Raw genomic sequence first — 15,816 nt, forward strand, 5'->3', positions numbered from 1 at the left:
TCACCGTAGTGGTGGAGATGTGCCAATCCACCACTCCTGACGCAATCGCCTCATTCGTTGCTCCGCATCAGCATCAGCCATCGCGGAGAATCTAAACACGGAGAACCCTTTTGGACGATTCTCGTCAAGTCAGATTCCATCGGCCGGTCCCCGAATCCTCGGCGCGTGAGGCAGCGGTTGGAGTGTGGCGCAATTCAACCCTGAAACCTGTGCCTCACGCTTAGCCGACTTTGTGTTCATGAAGATTTTGTTTTTAATTAAATAAGTAAATGCCAATTTTCTATTTTTTTTCTCTCTCTCTCCTTCTTTTCTTCTCGCAGAAAAAAAAATGTTGGCGACCGTCTCCATCGTCGGGCGTAATTAACGCGATGCTCGGGCCTGCGAGCTGCGTGGCTGATGTTCGGGGGAGGGGCGCAAATTGATTCCCGTCCGCGGAAACGTAACGCTCGTGCGCTCGGAGCAGCGAGCGGGGGGGAGGGCGCGGCGTTTGACGGGACGTTGAGAGGCGGCGTGGCTCGTAGCCGAGAGCGAAATCAAATTATTCCGGGGGAAGATAAATGAGATGGGCAACGTTGCGCAAGTTCCCAAAGTCCATTTGCAATTCATCGTGCCGCTTGATCGTTAATGCACGACGCAGATTGCCCGATACCTGCGCGATGGAGCGGGCGCGCGATGGCGCGGGGCCCTAATGAAGTTTTCCGTAGCGGCGGAGCGATTTTAGTGGTTAGCAGGATTTGATTAGAAATCTGGAACAAAATTCCCTCCCACGACAGTTAGCCGCCGCAAATTGATATTGATGAAGGCCGGACTCGTCTCGTGACGCACCGCGGTCGTCCATCAAAGCCACGGAAGGTTGCACACGCCGAACGAGACGATCGGCGAAACTAGTCGGCGTCGTGCCTCCCACCGGTTTTTGCCGCCTGTGCCGCGGTGAAGCTGCCGCCGCTGCCGCCGCTCCTCCTCTGTCAGCCGCCGCGGAACGAACGGCGCCGGCGAGACCGGCGAATTCGGGGATTGAGTGCCACGTGCGTGCGGTGCTCGCCTCGCCTTCGCCATTCGCGAACGTGAGGGGGCCTCCCCCCTCCCGCGAAAGCTGCGCTTTGGTCATCGCGATGAAAATAAATTACTCAAGCTCATCACCAGCAGCTTCGTCGTCAGCCATGATCTATCCACTGCTGGCCACAGGCCCCCCCCAAGCTGTGGCCACCTCTCGTTGGCGCTGCGTTGTAGCAATCCATCTAGCAGCGGCACGTGAGCTGACTTCATCGTCCCATTTCCAAGGCAGATGTCTTCCCTGCCACTGTAACAACTCGTCGAAATGGAGATTATCTGGCAGGATTTATCCTGCCGTGGGTGGACATCTTGGGTCCCATGGATATCTTGGGTGAGAGTTTGCGTCAGGGTCAGGGGTGTTCCGCAGACCCTGGAGCGTGTCGCCTCTCCTGGACCCGAAAACCGTGGGGTGTCTGGGACTCGCTGTGGTGGGTGGGTGGGGGTCAGGAGCCCGCAGCCATGCATCGTTACAGGCCCGCTTGACGCCCACCTACTTCGCAAAACATTTTAATTAAAGTTTTTCGGTCGCGGGACGGTGTCTCTTCCTCACCCGCTCACACCGCCACCGTCACGGGACGGAGTCTCTTCCTCACCCGCTCACACCGCCACCGCCCGCGTCGCTTCCCCGCAACGTCATCTCAGCATCTCGCCAAAGCGAAAACCAAACTTCACCGGAACCCTTCGGCGGCAAGCTACGAGCAAGGGGCCTGACACCGGCGACGGGGGACGCGAAGCGACAAGTTGGCGCGGACGCGGAGACGTCCTAAAGTGGGAACGGGATTTAGAGGATATTAAACTCGCGGGCCGATTCGCGCTGATCGCTCCGTGCCATGACTGACCCCCGCGATGCTCCCCACTCCGTCGGACGGTTCTCCAAGCCAGAGGGCCCCCCACCCCACCCACCTCACCCACCCCACCCACCCCACCCACCACCCACTTTCTCAAGCCGCCCGCCCGCTTTACCATTCTGCGCGTCGCCATGGGTACGACGTTCCGTGCCAACAATCCCCGCATGGAGGGGGTGTTTTTTCTTTCTCCTTACTACCACTACTACCCATAATGCCCTTGGAAATGTTTTAATTGGCAAAGAGAGCAAAGAGAGAGCAAAGAGAGGGGGATTTTGCGTAGCTGCAGGAATGCGCTCCTCCGCTCGCGCTGCTCATTAAATCGCGGCGCAAAACCGAGAGGAACAATTCCAGCGGCCAGCGCCGGGCCGAGGAAGGGAAAAAAAGACAACCCCTCAGCATTACTGCTAAACCCCCTTTTATTGCCACTTGGCATTCATCGCGGGGTGTTCCTGGAGAAGATGTGCGTGCGGGCACAACTACACTCCCGTGTCTGCGGCAGCGCTGTGCGCTCGATGCCGTGGGACGTGGCAGCCTCTCCGCCAGCCCCTCCCTGCCGCCCCCTTTCAGGCCCCCCACTCCGTCCACTACCCCCCCCCCACCACTGCCCCCCCCCCCCCCCGCCCCGCCACCCCCTCGTGTCATTTTCACCGCCCCGAGTACTGTAGTCCACATCTGCCAAGCAAATGCTGCTGCAGGCCCCCGCGGTTTAAACAAATCTGTAATATGCTTTATTTATTTATCTTGCCATGTTTCTGCCGCGGCCTTCATTCTCAGCAGCCGATTGCGGCATGAGCCAATGATGATGATGATGATGTTGCCGATGTTGCTGGGGTGAGACACCGTGACGTCTCGCCGGATTGGCGGCCCGCGTGGCGTTAACTGTTGCAGCGAGTGCTGTTAGCGAGCACCTATGAAGGCCGGCACAGCACACGAGGGGGTGGGTGGCCAACACCACGCCCGGCCGCCTTTTTCTCCCCATTGGCGACGTTTACACACCGCATCAGGTACTCATTTGAGGCTAAGTCGACCTATGGGAGTCCCATGACCGGTTCAGATAATCGTCGGCCGTGAGCGGGAATCGAACTCGGGTCGCCGGGTTTCGTAGCGCAGCGCGCGCTGAATGCTACACCGCCGCTCCACACACGCGCATCTCACACGTCCTCACACACACACAAACACACATCCAGACATACGTGCAAAGTTACAAACACACCCATAATAAACACACACACACACGGAGGAATGCACAAATCCAAATATCGAGGTCTCCGTGTAACCTACACAGATTGTTGGGGCAGGTGTTGTTAGCGAGTAACCCTATTAAGGCCAGCACCAAACCATCAGCACTCTCTCGAGTGCTGATGGTTACACACCACACCAGGTAATCATTTTAAGGCTGAGTCAACGTAGGGGAGACGCAGCACCACTTCAGATATTGGCCAATGTTATTTAACCGTGAGCAGGAATCGAAGTCGCGTCGCCGGGTTTGTGCGGTGAGTGGTTGTGGCGTGCAGTGAGCAGTTATTGGTGCGGTGAGCAGTTATTGGTGTGGTAAGAGGTTATTGGTGCGGTGAGAAGTTTTGGCGTACAGTGAGTTGTTCTTGATGCGGTGTGCGGTTATTGGTGCGGTGAGCGGTTACGGTATGTGGTGATCGGTTATTGGTGCGGTGAGCGGCTGCGGCATGTGGTGAGCGGTTATTGGCGCGGTGAGCGGCTGCGGCATGTGGTGAGCGGTTATTGGCGCGGTGAGCAGTTGGTTGCTCCGTGCGGGGCGCCGCCCGCCTGGGGCTGCACGGGAGATGAAAACTAAACCTGGCGAGGAGGCTCAGCCATCCCGGGGCCGGGGGTAGCTGCCGGTTCTGGGTTTATGGGAATCAAAACAAACGCAGCCTCTTCTCCCCCGCCCAAGTAGGCAGCCGTGTGTGCGGCGGGAAAAAAATTAATTGGTGAAATGTGGGGGCCCCCTGTCAAGACCACTTCGAAGCAGTCTTCAGTTACTTTGTGTTCAGCACGCTTGCCCCCCCTTCCCCTCTGCCCCCCCCCCCGCTGTTCCTCCAACACCGTGAACTGTCCACCAAGAATTCCATTACCGCGGTAATTCCCTGCAATCATTTAATAATCATAATCATCGGCAAAACCAATTTTGTTCTAAAAAGCGGGTCGTGGCAAAACTTTTTTTTTTATATATATACCATATTGAAGTTTGAAAACGTGGCCTCGCCTTGCTCCGTGGAGTTTGGTTTTACTGGCGGCGTAATCAGAAGCAAATCAGTCCCCAGATTACCGTCCCCACCGCCGGGGCGCTGTCACCGTCTAATTGGCCGCTCGTTTCAGGCCCCGCCAATTATTCCTGAACGAGGGTCCCACCTCCCTCTGAACGAGGGTCCCACCTCCCCCTGAACGAGGGTCCCACCTCCCCCTGAACGAGGGTCCCACCTCCCCCTGAACGAGGGTCCCACCTCCCCCTGAACGAGGGTCCCACCTCCCCCTGAACGAGGGTCCCACCTCCCCCCGAACGAGGGTCCCACCTCCCCCTGAACGAGGGTCCCACCTCCCCCTGAACGAGTGTCCCACCTCCCTCTGAACGAGGGTCCCACCTCCCCCTGAACGAGGGTCCCACCTCCCCCTGAACGAGGGTCCAACCTCCCCCTGAACGAGGGTCCCACCTCCCCCTGAACGAGGGTCCCACCTCCCCCTGAACGAGGGTCCCACCTCCCTCTGAACGAGGGTCCCACCTCCCCCTGAACGAGGGTCCCACCTCCCCCTGAACGAGTGTCCCACCTCCCTCTGAACGAGTGTCCCACCTCCCTCTGAACGAGGGTCCCACCTCCCCCTGAACGAGGGTCCCACCTCCCCCTGAACGAGGGTCCCACCTCCCCCTGAACGACCACTCTGATGTCTGGGGGTCATTGGACTACGCAATGGGGAAGTGGAAAGCGTCAATGTGTTGGCTCTGTCGGTCCGTCCGTCTGTCTGTAACAGGGGGTCGCGATAAATGCCGGTAAAGATCATGAAATATTGACACGAAAGTTTGGGGCGCCTCGGTGTTGAGATGCTTTTTCCATCGCCTGGTGCGATCCCGGACCCTGACAATCTCTGTTGTATATTTGGAATTCGCTGGGTCTCTCTCCTCCCCCCACCGTGGTCACGTGGGGTTCTCTCCACAGCCTTCCAGGTTTTTCCCTCCACATTTAGAATCATGCGTGATGATGATGATGATGATATCATCAGCCATTTCGATTAGCTATCATGTGTGCAATGGTTGCCTCTGAAAAAGAGCTCGTAGCTCAGTGGGCTATACCTGGTAAACAAAATAGTAGGCGTAATATTGCTGAGGATGACTATAACCCTGAGCCTTTCGGCAACAGACACAGTTCTGGCCAAATCTCAACAACAAAAAACACGCGAGTCGATTATCCCGGCCCTCTCGGCGTGTCGCGACGGCGTCGCTCCACTTGACGCAGCCTTCATCAACGTCCGTCATTCTGCTCCGTGTGTCATCGCTCGATCGTTGAAGGCAAATAACAAATAGACGTAAATACATATCATCACAAACTTCCCAGGACGAACGCGCACGTTTGGCAAGCGCTACTAAAATCCACGCGTGCGCGCGGTTCGTCTCCCTGTTGTGTTTCCCAGAGCTCGTGTTTCACAACGGCGGACACAAACTCGCAGACTATTCGAGATGCAGCATCTCTTATTTATTTGGGGGGAGAGAGGGGATGGGTGGGGGTGTGGGGCAGAGGTGTTTGGGGGGGGGGTCGTGGACATGAGAGAAAAAACACAAAAATCTGACGCCAGATTCCAGACACGTTTTTCGCGCGCACCTCGCCGCTCGGATTCCCTGGCCGTGGCCGTGAAAGTGCCCATTAGGCCCCGGCACGAAGACGAGCCGCGGGGCGCCCGTCCGTGAGAGGAGCGACTCCTCCCTCGCCGCAGCCGGCATCGAGCGCGGTGGAGTTGGCGGTGCTGCTGCTGCTGCGGCGGAGGCGGTGTGGACGGCGCGATATTTTATTGAGCGTGACGCGGCTTCACGAGCCTAAAATAACACGCAAATGATTTCCAACCGCCCTCGTAAATAAGAAGGACGTCTCGCGGCCAGAGGCACGTGCTCGACGTGGCAGGAGCGAGCGCCCCCCCCCCCGCCCATTACCCCGGGTTCCTCGTCGGGGACGCTCCTACGAACGCCTCCTTCACCTCCTCGCTACGCGTGATGCCGTGGCCGGCGCCCCGAGAGGCCGACTGAATATAAAGCAGCCGTCGACATCGTCAGCACGATCCGCGTTACCAAAGAATACCATCATCGACGTCATCGTCATCATTCGGTTCATCGATCTTTATTTCACGCGCCAATATCGTAAAGTAGACATCGGTGCAACATTACAGCAGGGCGGTGCGGCAGCAGCAGCAGCAGCGTGGAACAAGAGAAAAAAAACCCATCGCAACCCGAGTGGCTAACACCGGCTAACGTCATCACCGGTATCAAAATCATTTACAACATCACCATCGTCAACAACACCTACATCATCAGAATGAGCATCTTTGTTAATCCCGGAGAAATCAGATGAGCTATGAAGCTCGTTTTCACAGGTGCCCAGCAGGGGACGGGTCGTAAAGTTAGGACAACAAACAGTGCAAAAACACGGGGAGTGCAAAGTATAGCAAAGGTAAACAAATTATTTAAAAATAAGTAATAACTATATTCAAACGAAACTATTTTTTTTATTTTACCAGGTAAGGCCCACTGAGCTATGTAGCTCTTTCAGAAGCGACCTGACCACGAATGATTGCTCAACGAAGTGGCTTATCACGTGGACATTTATAGCAGCCAAATACTCTGCACACCAACAACACAAACATCAACAAAACCAACAACACCAACATCAACAACACCAACAACAACACCAACATCAACAACATCAACAACACCAACATCATCAACAACACCAACATCACCAACATGATGTCAAAGGCTTCCACTGAAAGCCTCTTCAGAGATAAAAATGTACCGTGTTCAATTTAGGACTTTGACAGAGCGTACAATTTAGGCAGCAGTAGCTCTATATTTTAGCAATTTTACTTTTCGATTTAAAGCTTTCGTGACTGCAGGGATTCATCTTCTTGGTTCTTTCGGTAAAGTCACGTAGAAGGGAAGTAATAAAATAATACAAATAAAACATAATAAAATAATTTTATTAATAAAAATAAACATAATAAAATAGTTTTATTAATAAAAATAAAACATAATAAATAATTGTATTATGTTTTATTTTTATTATTTTATTACTTCCCTTCTACGTGACTTTACCGAAAGAACCAAGAAGATAAATTTTACTTTTCTTAAACAATCATAAAATAAATTACTCTTATCGTGCGTGTGTTTTTAAACAGGACCTGATAATGTATCGCTGACCCATTAACTTTCCCATTATTGCCCAGATACTCCCACCAGAAAAATAGGAATAACCCTCTGATTTTATAAATTGCATTAAAATAAAACAAAAAAATAAATAATAAATCACACAAACGTCACGCGCGACGTACGACGTTTGGCACGTCCATTTTCATCAACGGTCTATCAAGGAGAAACCAAAATGGAAATGGCAATCTTAACAGGCATGATTACAGGCTGACACGGAAACAAATCGGCTGAGTGAGGTTTAATATGTACGTGTGGCCGGTGGGGAGTGGTGGTGGTTGGCCACTAGGTGGGTGGGTGGGTGGTGGAGACGGTGGTAGCCTGTGGCTGGCGGTGGTGACGGTGGCAGTGAGGAGCGGTAGTGTAGTGGTTAGTGCGCTACGGTATGAACCCCGCGAACCAAGTTCGATTCCCGTTCATGGCCAGTGACACCAGTTCCGTGCCGGCCTTCATAGGTGCTACTAAGGCTATACGGGGGATCTTTGTATCTTTGGTTTTTATTGGTGGCGACGGTGACGGTGACGGTGGCGGTGGCGGTGACGGTGATGGTGACGGTGGCGGTGACGGTGATGGTGGCGGTGACGGTGATGGTGGCGGTGACGGTGATGGTGGCGGTGACGGTGGCGGTGGCGGTGACGGTGGCGATGATGGTAGCGGTGCGCGTGTGACGGCCTGCAGGTGTTTGGCGCGGAGCTCCCGCTGTGGCGACGACAGGTGGAGCGGATCGCCGTGCGGGCGGCGGAGGGGGGTCCCCGGCGTGGGGGGCTCCACGCTCGGCTGCGGCCTCTGCTCCGCAAGTGGGACGCGGTGCAGGTGAGAGGCGAATGGTGGCAGCACGTGCTCCATAACACGTGCTCCATAACACGTGCTCCATTACACGTGCTCCATAACACGTGCTCCATAGCACGTGCTCCATAACACGTGCTCCATAACACGTGCTCCATTACACGTGCTCCATAACACGTGCTCCATTACACGTGCTCCATAACACGTGCTCCATAGCACGTGCTCCATTACACGTGCTCCATTACACGTGCTCCATTACACGTGCTCCATAACACGTGCTCCATAACACGTGCTCCATTACACGTGCTCCATTGCACGTGCTCCATGGCACGTGCTCCATTACACGTGCTCCATTGCACGTGCTCCATTACACGTGCTCCATTACACGTGCTCCATTACACGTGCTCCATGGCACGTGCTCCATTACACGTGCTCCATTGCACGTGCTCCATAACACGTGCTCCATAACACGTGCTCCATTACACGTGCTCCATTGCACGTGCTCCATAACACGTGCTCCATAACACGTGCTCCATTACACGTGCTCCATTACACGTGCTCCATTGCACGTGCTCCATTACACGTGCTCCATTACACGTGCTCCATTACACGTGCTCCATTACACGTGCTCCATTGCACGTGCTCCATGGCACGTGCTCCATAGCACGTGCTCCATGGCACGTGCTCCATGGCACGTGCTCCATTACACGTGCTCCATAACACGTGCTCCATTACACGTGCTCCATAACACATGCTCCATTACACGTGCTCCATAATTTTTATATAGATGTAGAATTTTTTTTTTACATTTTGACATTCCCACAACAAACATTACCGCCTGGTGTTGCCAAAAAAAAAGATGACGTTCATGAATGTCCATCCGCCGCGATGAGATCTGCACGCACCGCAGCATCACTCGACCGTGAGACGGGCGACGGCTTGTCGTGAGTCCTTCATCCAGCAGTGGATCAATCATGTCCAGAGCTCCTGCTGCTGATGATTGGCTACATGCGGTGCGAAAGAAGTTCAACGTGCACACATGATGATGAAAGTCAGAATATTTTCAGAATCAGAATCTGTATTTATGCTGGAGGAATCCGATGAGCTAGCAAGCTCTTTTCTCACCAGTAAGTCGTTGTTGACGGCAACCCTGCCGCTAACACTTGGATGAAGTTGTATAATTTAGCGGGAGGAGGGGCGGCAGGGCGGGCGGACAGGCGAGGTGGCGGCTCTTTGCGGCTGCGAAGCGCCGTGACGGGTTTGGCACGGACGGTGACAGCAGCCCGTGGCACGGGGGCACGGGCTGCGCCGAGAGAGAGCGCCGCAAGGTGACCCTGCCGCCAAAGCCCCAAATTCCGCACCTCTACATCTCGAAAAAAAGAAACTGAAATCCGCTGACGCAGAGACGCGAGCCGGGACGGGCTTGAAGGTCCTCGCAGCCCCACGTACGGCGAGGGGAGCCCGCCGCCTGCCCGCCAAGACGGTGGCTCGCACGCGCAGAACCCCGTGTCGCTCCACTGCTGGATGATGACCTCCCCTCGTGGCTCTTTCGCCCAACTTCACCGCCCTGGTCGGCAGCGCGGCTTGGTGAAGGCGGGGAGCGTAGAAGTACAGGACTACAATGGACATTGCTGTGTTGCCATCCGCTGACCACCACATAGCACAGCACCGCAGCTGCCCGTGTGTACGTGTGTACGTGTGTGCGTGTGTACGTGTGTGCGTGTGTACAAGTGTGCGCGCGTCTGCGTGTGCAGTGTTCCACTGGGGACGTGGTGGTGTAGGGGTTAGCGCGCCGTGCTTTAAACCCGGCAACCCGAGTTCGTTTCCTGCTCACGACCAACACCGGTGACGATTATCTGAACCGGTGCTGGGCCTCCTCTAGGTCGACTCAGCCTCAAAAAGGCCGCCAGGCGTGGCGTCAGCCGCCCACCCCCCTTGTGCACTGTGCCAGCTTTCATCGGTGCTACTCGCTGTCTGCATTGAACTTCTTTCGCACCATACGCAGGTGCCCTAACAGCACTTGCCCCGCCCGTTGAAGGCTATACGGGGGATCTTTGTCTTTGCACGCAACGCGCGCCCGCGTGCCCCTGCGCGTCCCTACGCGTGCGCACGGACGCGCTCGCCGCGTTTGGTATGCGCCCGCGCGCACCTCGCCGGACCTCGCAGCTCAGCTGAACTCCCAGCTGGGCCGACCCCGGCGCGCCGCCGCACCGAGCGGCGACACCGCGGGGCCCCGCCGCGCCCGCGGGCCGACAGCTGCTGCCGCCGAAGAGGGCCCGGGTTCACGTGCGGAGAGCGTGTGGGGGAATTCTAAAACCGCGACGCCCCCCGCCCCCTGCCCCCCAGGGAGCGCCGTTTCGCACGCGCGTCGTGAATATTCGATACGGAGAGAAGGATCGTGGGAGTAGGAGTGGAAGAGGCAGGTTAAGGAATGGAGACAATGAGGAGAGGGGGTCACACGCCGATGAGTGCCGCTGCTGTTCATAGCCAAGCAAATTAGGTGTCAAAGTGTTTATTTTAACTATTATTTCTATTTGACCAGGTAAGGCCCACTGAGCTATGTAGCTCTTCTTCAGAAGCCACCTGGCTATCACAAATGATAGCTCAACGAAAAGGGTTCATCCCATGGACATTTATAGCAGCCAAATACTCTAAATGCTTTAAGGACCTGGGTGCTAGGATGTGGTGCTGATGGATCACTCGAAGGAGAGATGAGAACAAGAACAAGGGCTGGATGGCTGAAGTGGCGAGAGATGACCGGCGTGGTGTGCGATAAGAGGGTCCCAGTTTGGTTGATGGGAAAAGTGTGTAGTGTATAGTGTAGTGTAGAGTGTAGTGTATAGTGGAGTAGTGTATAGTGCAGTAGTGTATAGTGTAGTGCAATAGTGTAGTAGTGTATAGTGTAGTAGTGTATAGTGTAGTGCAGTAGTGTATAGTGTCGTGTAGTAGTGTATAGTGTAGTAGTGAATAGTGTAGTAGTGTATAGTGTCATGTAGTAGTGTATAGTGTAGTAGTGTATAGTGTAGTCTATAGTGCATTGTAGTAGTGTATAGTGTAGTAGTATATTGTGTAGTGCAGTAGTGTATTGTGTCGTGTAGTAGTGTATAGTGTCGTGTAGTAGTGTATAGTATAGTGTAGTAGTGTATAGTGTAGTGTATAGTGTAGTGTATAGTGTAGTGTAGTAGTCTATGGTACAAGACGGTGGTGAGGCCGGTGCTGTTGTATGGAGGGGGCAGAGTGCTGGGGCACAATAAAGAGGGCGGACCACGCTATGGCAGTCACAGAGATGAGGATATGAGATGAGGATGTGCGGTGGATGGGGTGGGGTTCGGGGTGGCATTTAGACCTTCGGGTAGTTCCACTGCTGGATTCTATTTTTTCCGCCTGAGGACGACCGCTTGTGTTGCGATTGAAACGTCGTGATTCATTTTATTACCTCCGTGACTTTACCGAAAGAACCAAGGAGTACGAGAGGAAGACTCAAGGTGGTAGAAATCACAGAGAAGTTGAGAGAGAAAAGACTCTGGTGTGGTTCGGTCATGTGGAGAGACAGCAGGAAAAGTGTGTGTGGCTCAGAAGGTGCAAGCGATGCAAGTGGAAGGAAAGCGATCGAGAGGAAGGCAGACAACGAGGTGGGGCGATGTGGTGCGAGGTGGCGCAGGACAGGGCAGTGTGGAGGAGGTTGACGAGAACAGCGGACTCCACGCGAGTGGGACAAACGCGTGGGAGGAGAAGGAGGAGGAGAATGGTCTAAACGCGCAATGTTGATTCCAAACGTGGAGGGAGAAACCGGAGGACCCAGACAAAAATCCACGCGATCACGGGGAGAACATGCAAATTCAAAATCTATGCTTTTTGTCGAGATCAGCAAAGTATTGTTGTTCACGTGTGGTGGGCACTTTGTGCATAATGAGTGCGACCTCATAACGACGAGTTCGTTCGGCAACCCGGCAGCACAGTGCAGCTCGGCGAGCACCGGACGGACACGGGCTGATCTTGCAGTGCCCGTCACGACACGTGCCAGAGATGTTGTTTGTGCACGCTGCTGCAGCCTGGTAACGTCCCCCCCGTCGCCGCGGCAGGCGTTGCTGGAGGACGCGTGCCCCCGGTGGGAAGGCGGCGGCGGCTCGCCGGCCGTCCGGGCCTTGCTGGGCGCCGACGCGGCCGCCCTGCTCGCTCGCCTGGGCGTCGCCGTGCGCCACCTGCGCCGCTGGCTCCTCCACGCCGAGCAGCTGCTGCTGCACGCCGCGGCCGCCGGTGACGCAGACCTCGCCCGCGACCTGGACGCTCACGTCGGCCGCTTCAAGGTACGCTCGCACGCGAGGCCGCCGGGCCCCGACACGTCGCACTTGCCCCAATAACCCCAAGGCTACCAGGGGGACCTTTGTCTCCGTTGCGCCGGTCTCCACCGATTGTCTCTCCACCTCCGTCGTCGTCGTCTTCATTGTTGTCGTGATCGCCACGAGCATCGTCGTCACCAACAACATCGTTATCTTGGAAACGTGCCCCATCGCCACGTCACCCATCGCCATGACGCCCGTCGCCACGACGCCCGCCGCTCAGAATCAGAATCTTTATTTGTCTGGCGGAATCCGATAAGCCATGAGGCTCTTTTTTTCACCGATGTCCAGCAAGGGCAGGTCAGAAAGTTACAAAAACAGACACAATGCAAAACAAACGATAAGAGTGCAAAGTATAGGAAGGGTAAGAAAATCACTACAAATAAATACAAATAGACAAAGTATGTAAGTTCTAATTGCACACACAGGAGCCCCTCAATAAAAATTTACATTGAACTAGGCTGTCCCTCCGGCGCATAGAGCCATCGACACACGGATGGTCAGGATCAAAGTCGCAGATCACATTTGCCAATTGCGGGCGTGCTGCAACGCGCGCACAGCGAGGCGCCCTGGCCACGCTTCCTCCGGCGCTCGATCCCTGGGAGTCGCGAGCTCGCGGTCGCATAGTCCCCCCACCCCCCCCCCCCCGCCCGGGACGCGTAATTGAAGGTGCTGGATTGCGGAAAACGAACGAGACGGCTAACGAAGTGGCGCTTCTCCTAACGAAGGCATCGGACTGCGCCGGGCGGCAGCCCCGCGCTTCTCGCCTTAAGGCCGAGGACGGAGGCACAAACCAGAAATTGCAATTTTCATCGAGTAATTGTCGGCGCGTTTTTGAAGTGCCGCATCCGAGATTATTGGCGGCGTGCGAAATGAGCGGCGGCGGTCCGCGCCCCCCCCCCCCCCCCCCGAGGGCCCTCGCTCGCAGCGCCCGTCACTCGCTCAAAGCGAGTCGGCGCCGTCTTTCCCGAGCGTCTCTGATTGCCGCCTCGCGCGCCTCGGGCAGGGCGGACGCGTCCCACCCGCGTGTGCGACGCGGAGGCGTGCCGCGTGCGTCCGCTACGTTTGCATCCCGGGAGTGCCGCGGTGCCGATCGTGCGCGCGTGGCGGGAGGCGAGGGGTGAGGTTTGTTCTGCGGTGCGATGCCACGAGCCGGCGTGTCGTCGGCCCTTGAGCGCTGTCCGATGTCTGTGCGCGTAACCGCGTGGCGGGTGTCGAGCGTGCGGAGGGCCCGAGGGAACACAGGCGACAGTGCCACCACCTGCGGCTTTACTCGACGAGGCCGACCACCTGGAACGACGTGATGATAAACCACAGCCCGGCAGTCGACTCAAAATTATTATTATTCATCATCGGTTATAACAGATGACGCACCGTGTCATTGGGAATGCAAAAAGCAAATTGAATATCGGAAAAGCCACCTTTGAATTCTTCGTTGGAAGGAATCTAAAACAAGAATCAGAATATTTATTTGTAGTGCAGGCATCTGATGAGCTAGAAAGCGCTTTATAACCGATGATCAGTAAGGGCGGGTCAGAAAGTTACAACAACCAATACAAAAACACAATTGGAGTGCACATTACAGGAAAGGTAAACAGATCACTTCAAAAATAAAAATGTAACCAGCTGAAGCCCACTGAGCTTCTTTTTCATAAGCGACCTGGCTGCGTCGCCCCGTGAGACGCGTCACGCCGAGCGGCGCCGTCTAGCCGGCGTGCCGACGAAGCCCAATCACGCGAGCGATGTCGGCTCGGGGCAAACACACGCAGCTCTTCATCATCATCTCCGTCGTCATCGTCAGCACCTCCGATTCGCGTGGTTGGCTACGTACGATGTGAGATGCTCAACGTAGAGTGCATGCGCCAGCGGCCATGCTTAATCCGCTGCTGGGCCAGGGCCACTGCAAGCCGTCGACATCTCTCACAATTCTGCAGCGCAACGATCCGTCGAGTACGTCCCACATAGATGGATTCGTTGCTCCGTCTCCACGGTGGACGTCCTCCTCAGGGGCGAGTTTCCCCTCCTGTTCCCGCTCCTCCCATAACGACTCATCGTTCTTGCGAATATTTTACTTGTATTCTATAATTGCATTTACATTTGTATCTAATTGTTACCCCCATGTATGAGCGCTTAAAGGAAATGAATATCGGCATCATATTTTAAAATAATTTTCAAAGTGTTAATGTGGTGTGATCTGCCGTATTGTGACTCTTGTCTCCGTGTGGGTGGTGTTATGTTTGGCGCGGTGTTGTGATGTGCGGTGTTGTGGTGGGATGTGCGGTGTGGTGTACGTTGGTGTGGTTTGGCAAGCTGTATTGTGGTGGTACGGTATAATGCTTGGGGTGTTGTGGTGTTATCTCTTCTCTGGCGTGTCCCGTCTGTGTGTGTGTGGTATAATGTTCGGTGTGCTATTGTACGTGCTATGCCAATGTGCGGTGCGTGGCGTGCTTAGTGCGTTCTTGACACGGTTGCGTTTGCTCCGATTTCTATTTTGCTTCATCGCTCTCCTCTAATCATTTGCCATGTTGGTGACCCAGGTCGCTCTTGCAATGGAGACTCTATCCTGGCCTCTCGCGTTCTCGCCTGCCGACACAAATCAACCGTGTCGTGACTTGCCGTGGTGCTGTGCGCGACGTTGCCCCCCGCTCCTCCCCAGTCGCTGTGCGCTCACATCCGGCAGCGGCGCAGGGGCATGGGCGCCCTGCTGCGCCTGTGCCACCGCCTGCTGGAGCACGAGGAGAGCGCCGCCGGGAGTGACGGCCGATCGCCGCCGCATCTCTCGGCTGCCACGCTCCACGGCACGTGGCCCGGCGCCGCCGCCGCCGGGACACCGCAAAACCCGGACGGCGCCCCCGGACCGGCGGACCGGACTCGCGGACGGACGGTGACGGCTCGCGAGCCCCAGCGGCCGGAGGTTGCCGGCACTCCCCGGCAAGGGGGCGGCGCGGAGTGGGTAGAGGCGGCGGCGGAGGAGGATGCCGGACGGGACGGCGAGGTGCGGCGGCTGGCGGAGGGAATGGAGCGGCGGTGGGAGGCGCTGGTGCTCCAGGCCGTGCACTGGCAGTCGCGGCTGCAGCGGTGCTGCACGCCGGAGCAGGCGAGTGGACGGCCCGGAGCTACCGGGGGGGGGGGGCACCGGGGGGCACCGGGGGGACCGTTTCACGCACTCTCGGCGACGCCGATACCACTTCACGTTGTTGTTGTAGTTTTATTTATTTAGTTTCCACCGCGTTTTTGGATCGAACTCGAGGGGGTGGGTGGCTAGCACCACGCCCGGCTGCCTTTGTCTCCACAGTGCTTGTGTTTACACACCGCAGCAGGTCCTCATTTAAGGCTGTGTCCAACTAGGGGAGGTCCAGGCGGAGTTCAG

The 15,816-nt window shown here is 55.9% G+C and overlaps 1 protein-coding gene across 3 annotated transcripts in view; it reads left to right on the forward strand.

The window, feature by feature from the left end:
* LOC144944063 (uncharacterized) overlaps positions 1-15,816 on the forward strand; it is a 110,125-nt gene that overhangs the window by 56,271 nt on the left and 38,038 nt on the right. For all 3 annotated transcript variants that reach the window (XM_078872110.1, XM_078872112.1, XM_078872111.1), the window contains exons 12-14: positions 7,999-8,133; positions 12,189-12,413; positions 15,103-15,543. In XM_078872110.1, the coding sequence (XP_078728236.1) occupies positions 7,999-8,133; positions 12,189-12,413; positions 15,103-15,543 (801 nt within the window). The remainder of the gene's footprint in view (positions 1-7,998; positions 8,134-12,188; positions 12,414-15,102; positions 15,544-15,816) is intronic.

Source organism: Lampetra fluviatilis, chromosome 33, assembly GCF_964198595.1.
Source record: "Lampetra fluviatilis chromosome 33, kcLamFluv1.1, whole genome shotgun sequence".
Lineage (NCBI taxonomy): Eukaryota > Metazoa > Chordata > Hyperoartia > Petromyzontiformes > Petromyzontidae > Lampetra > Lampetra fluviatilis.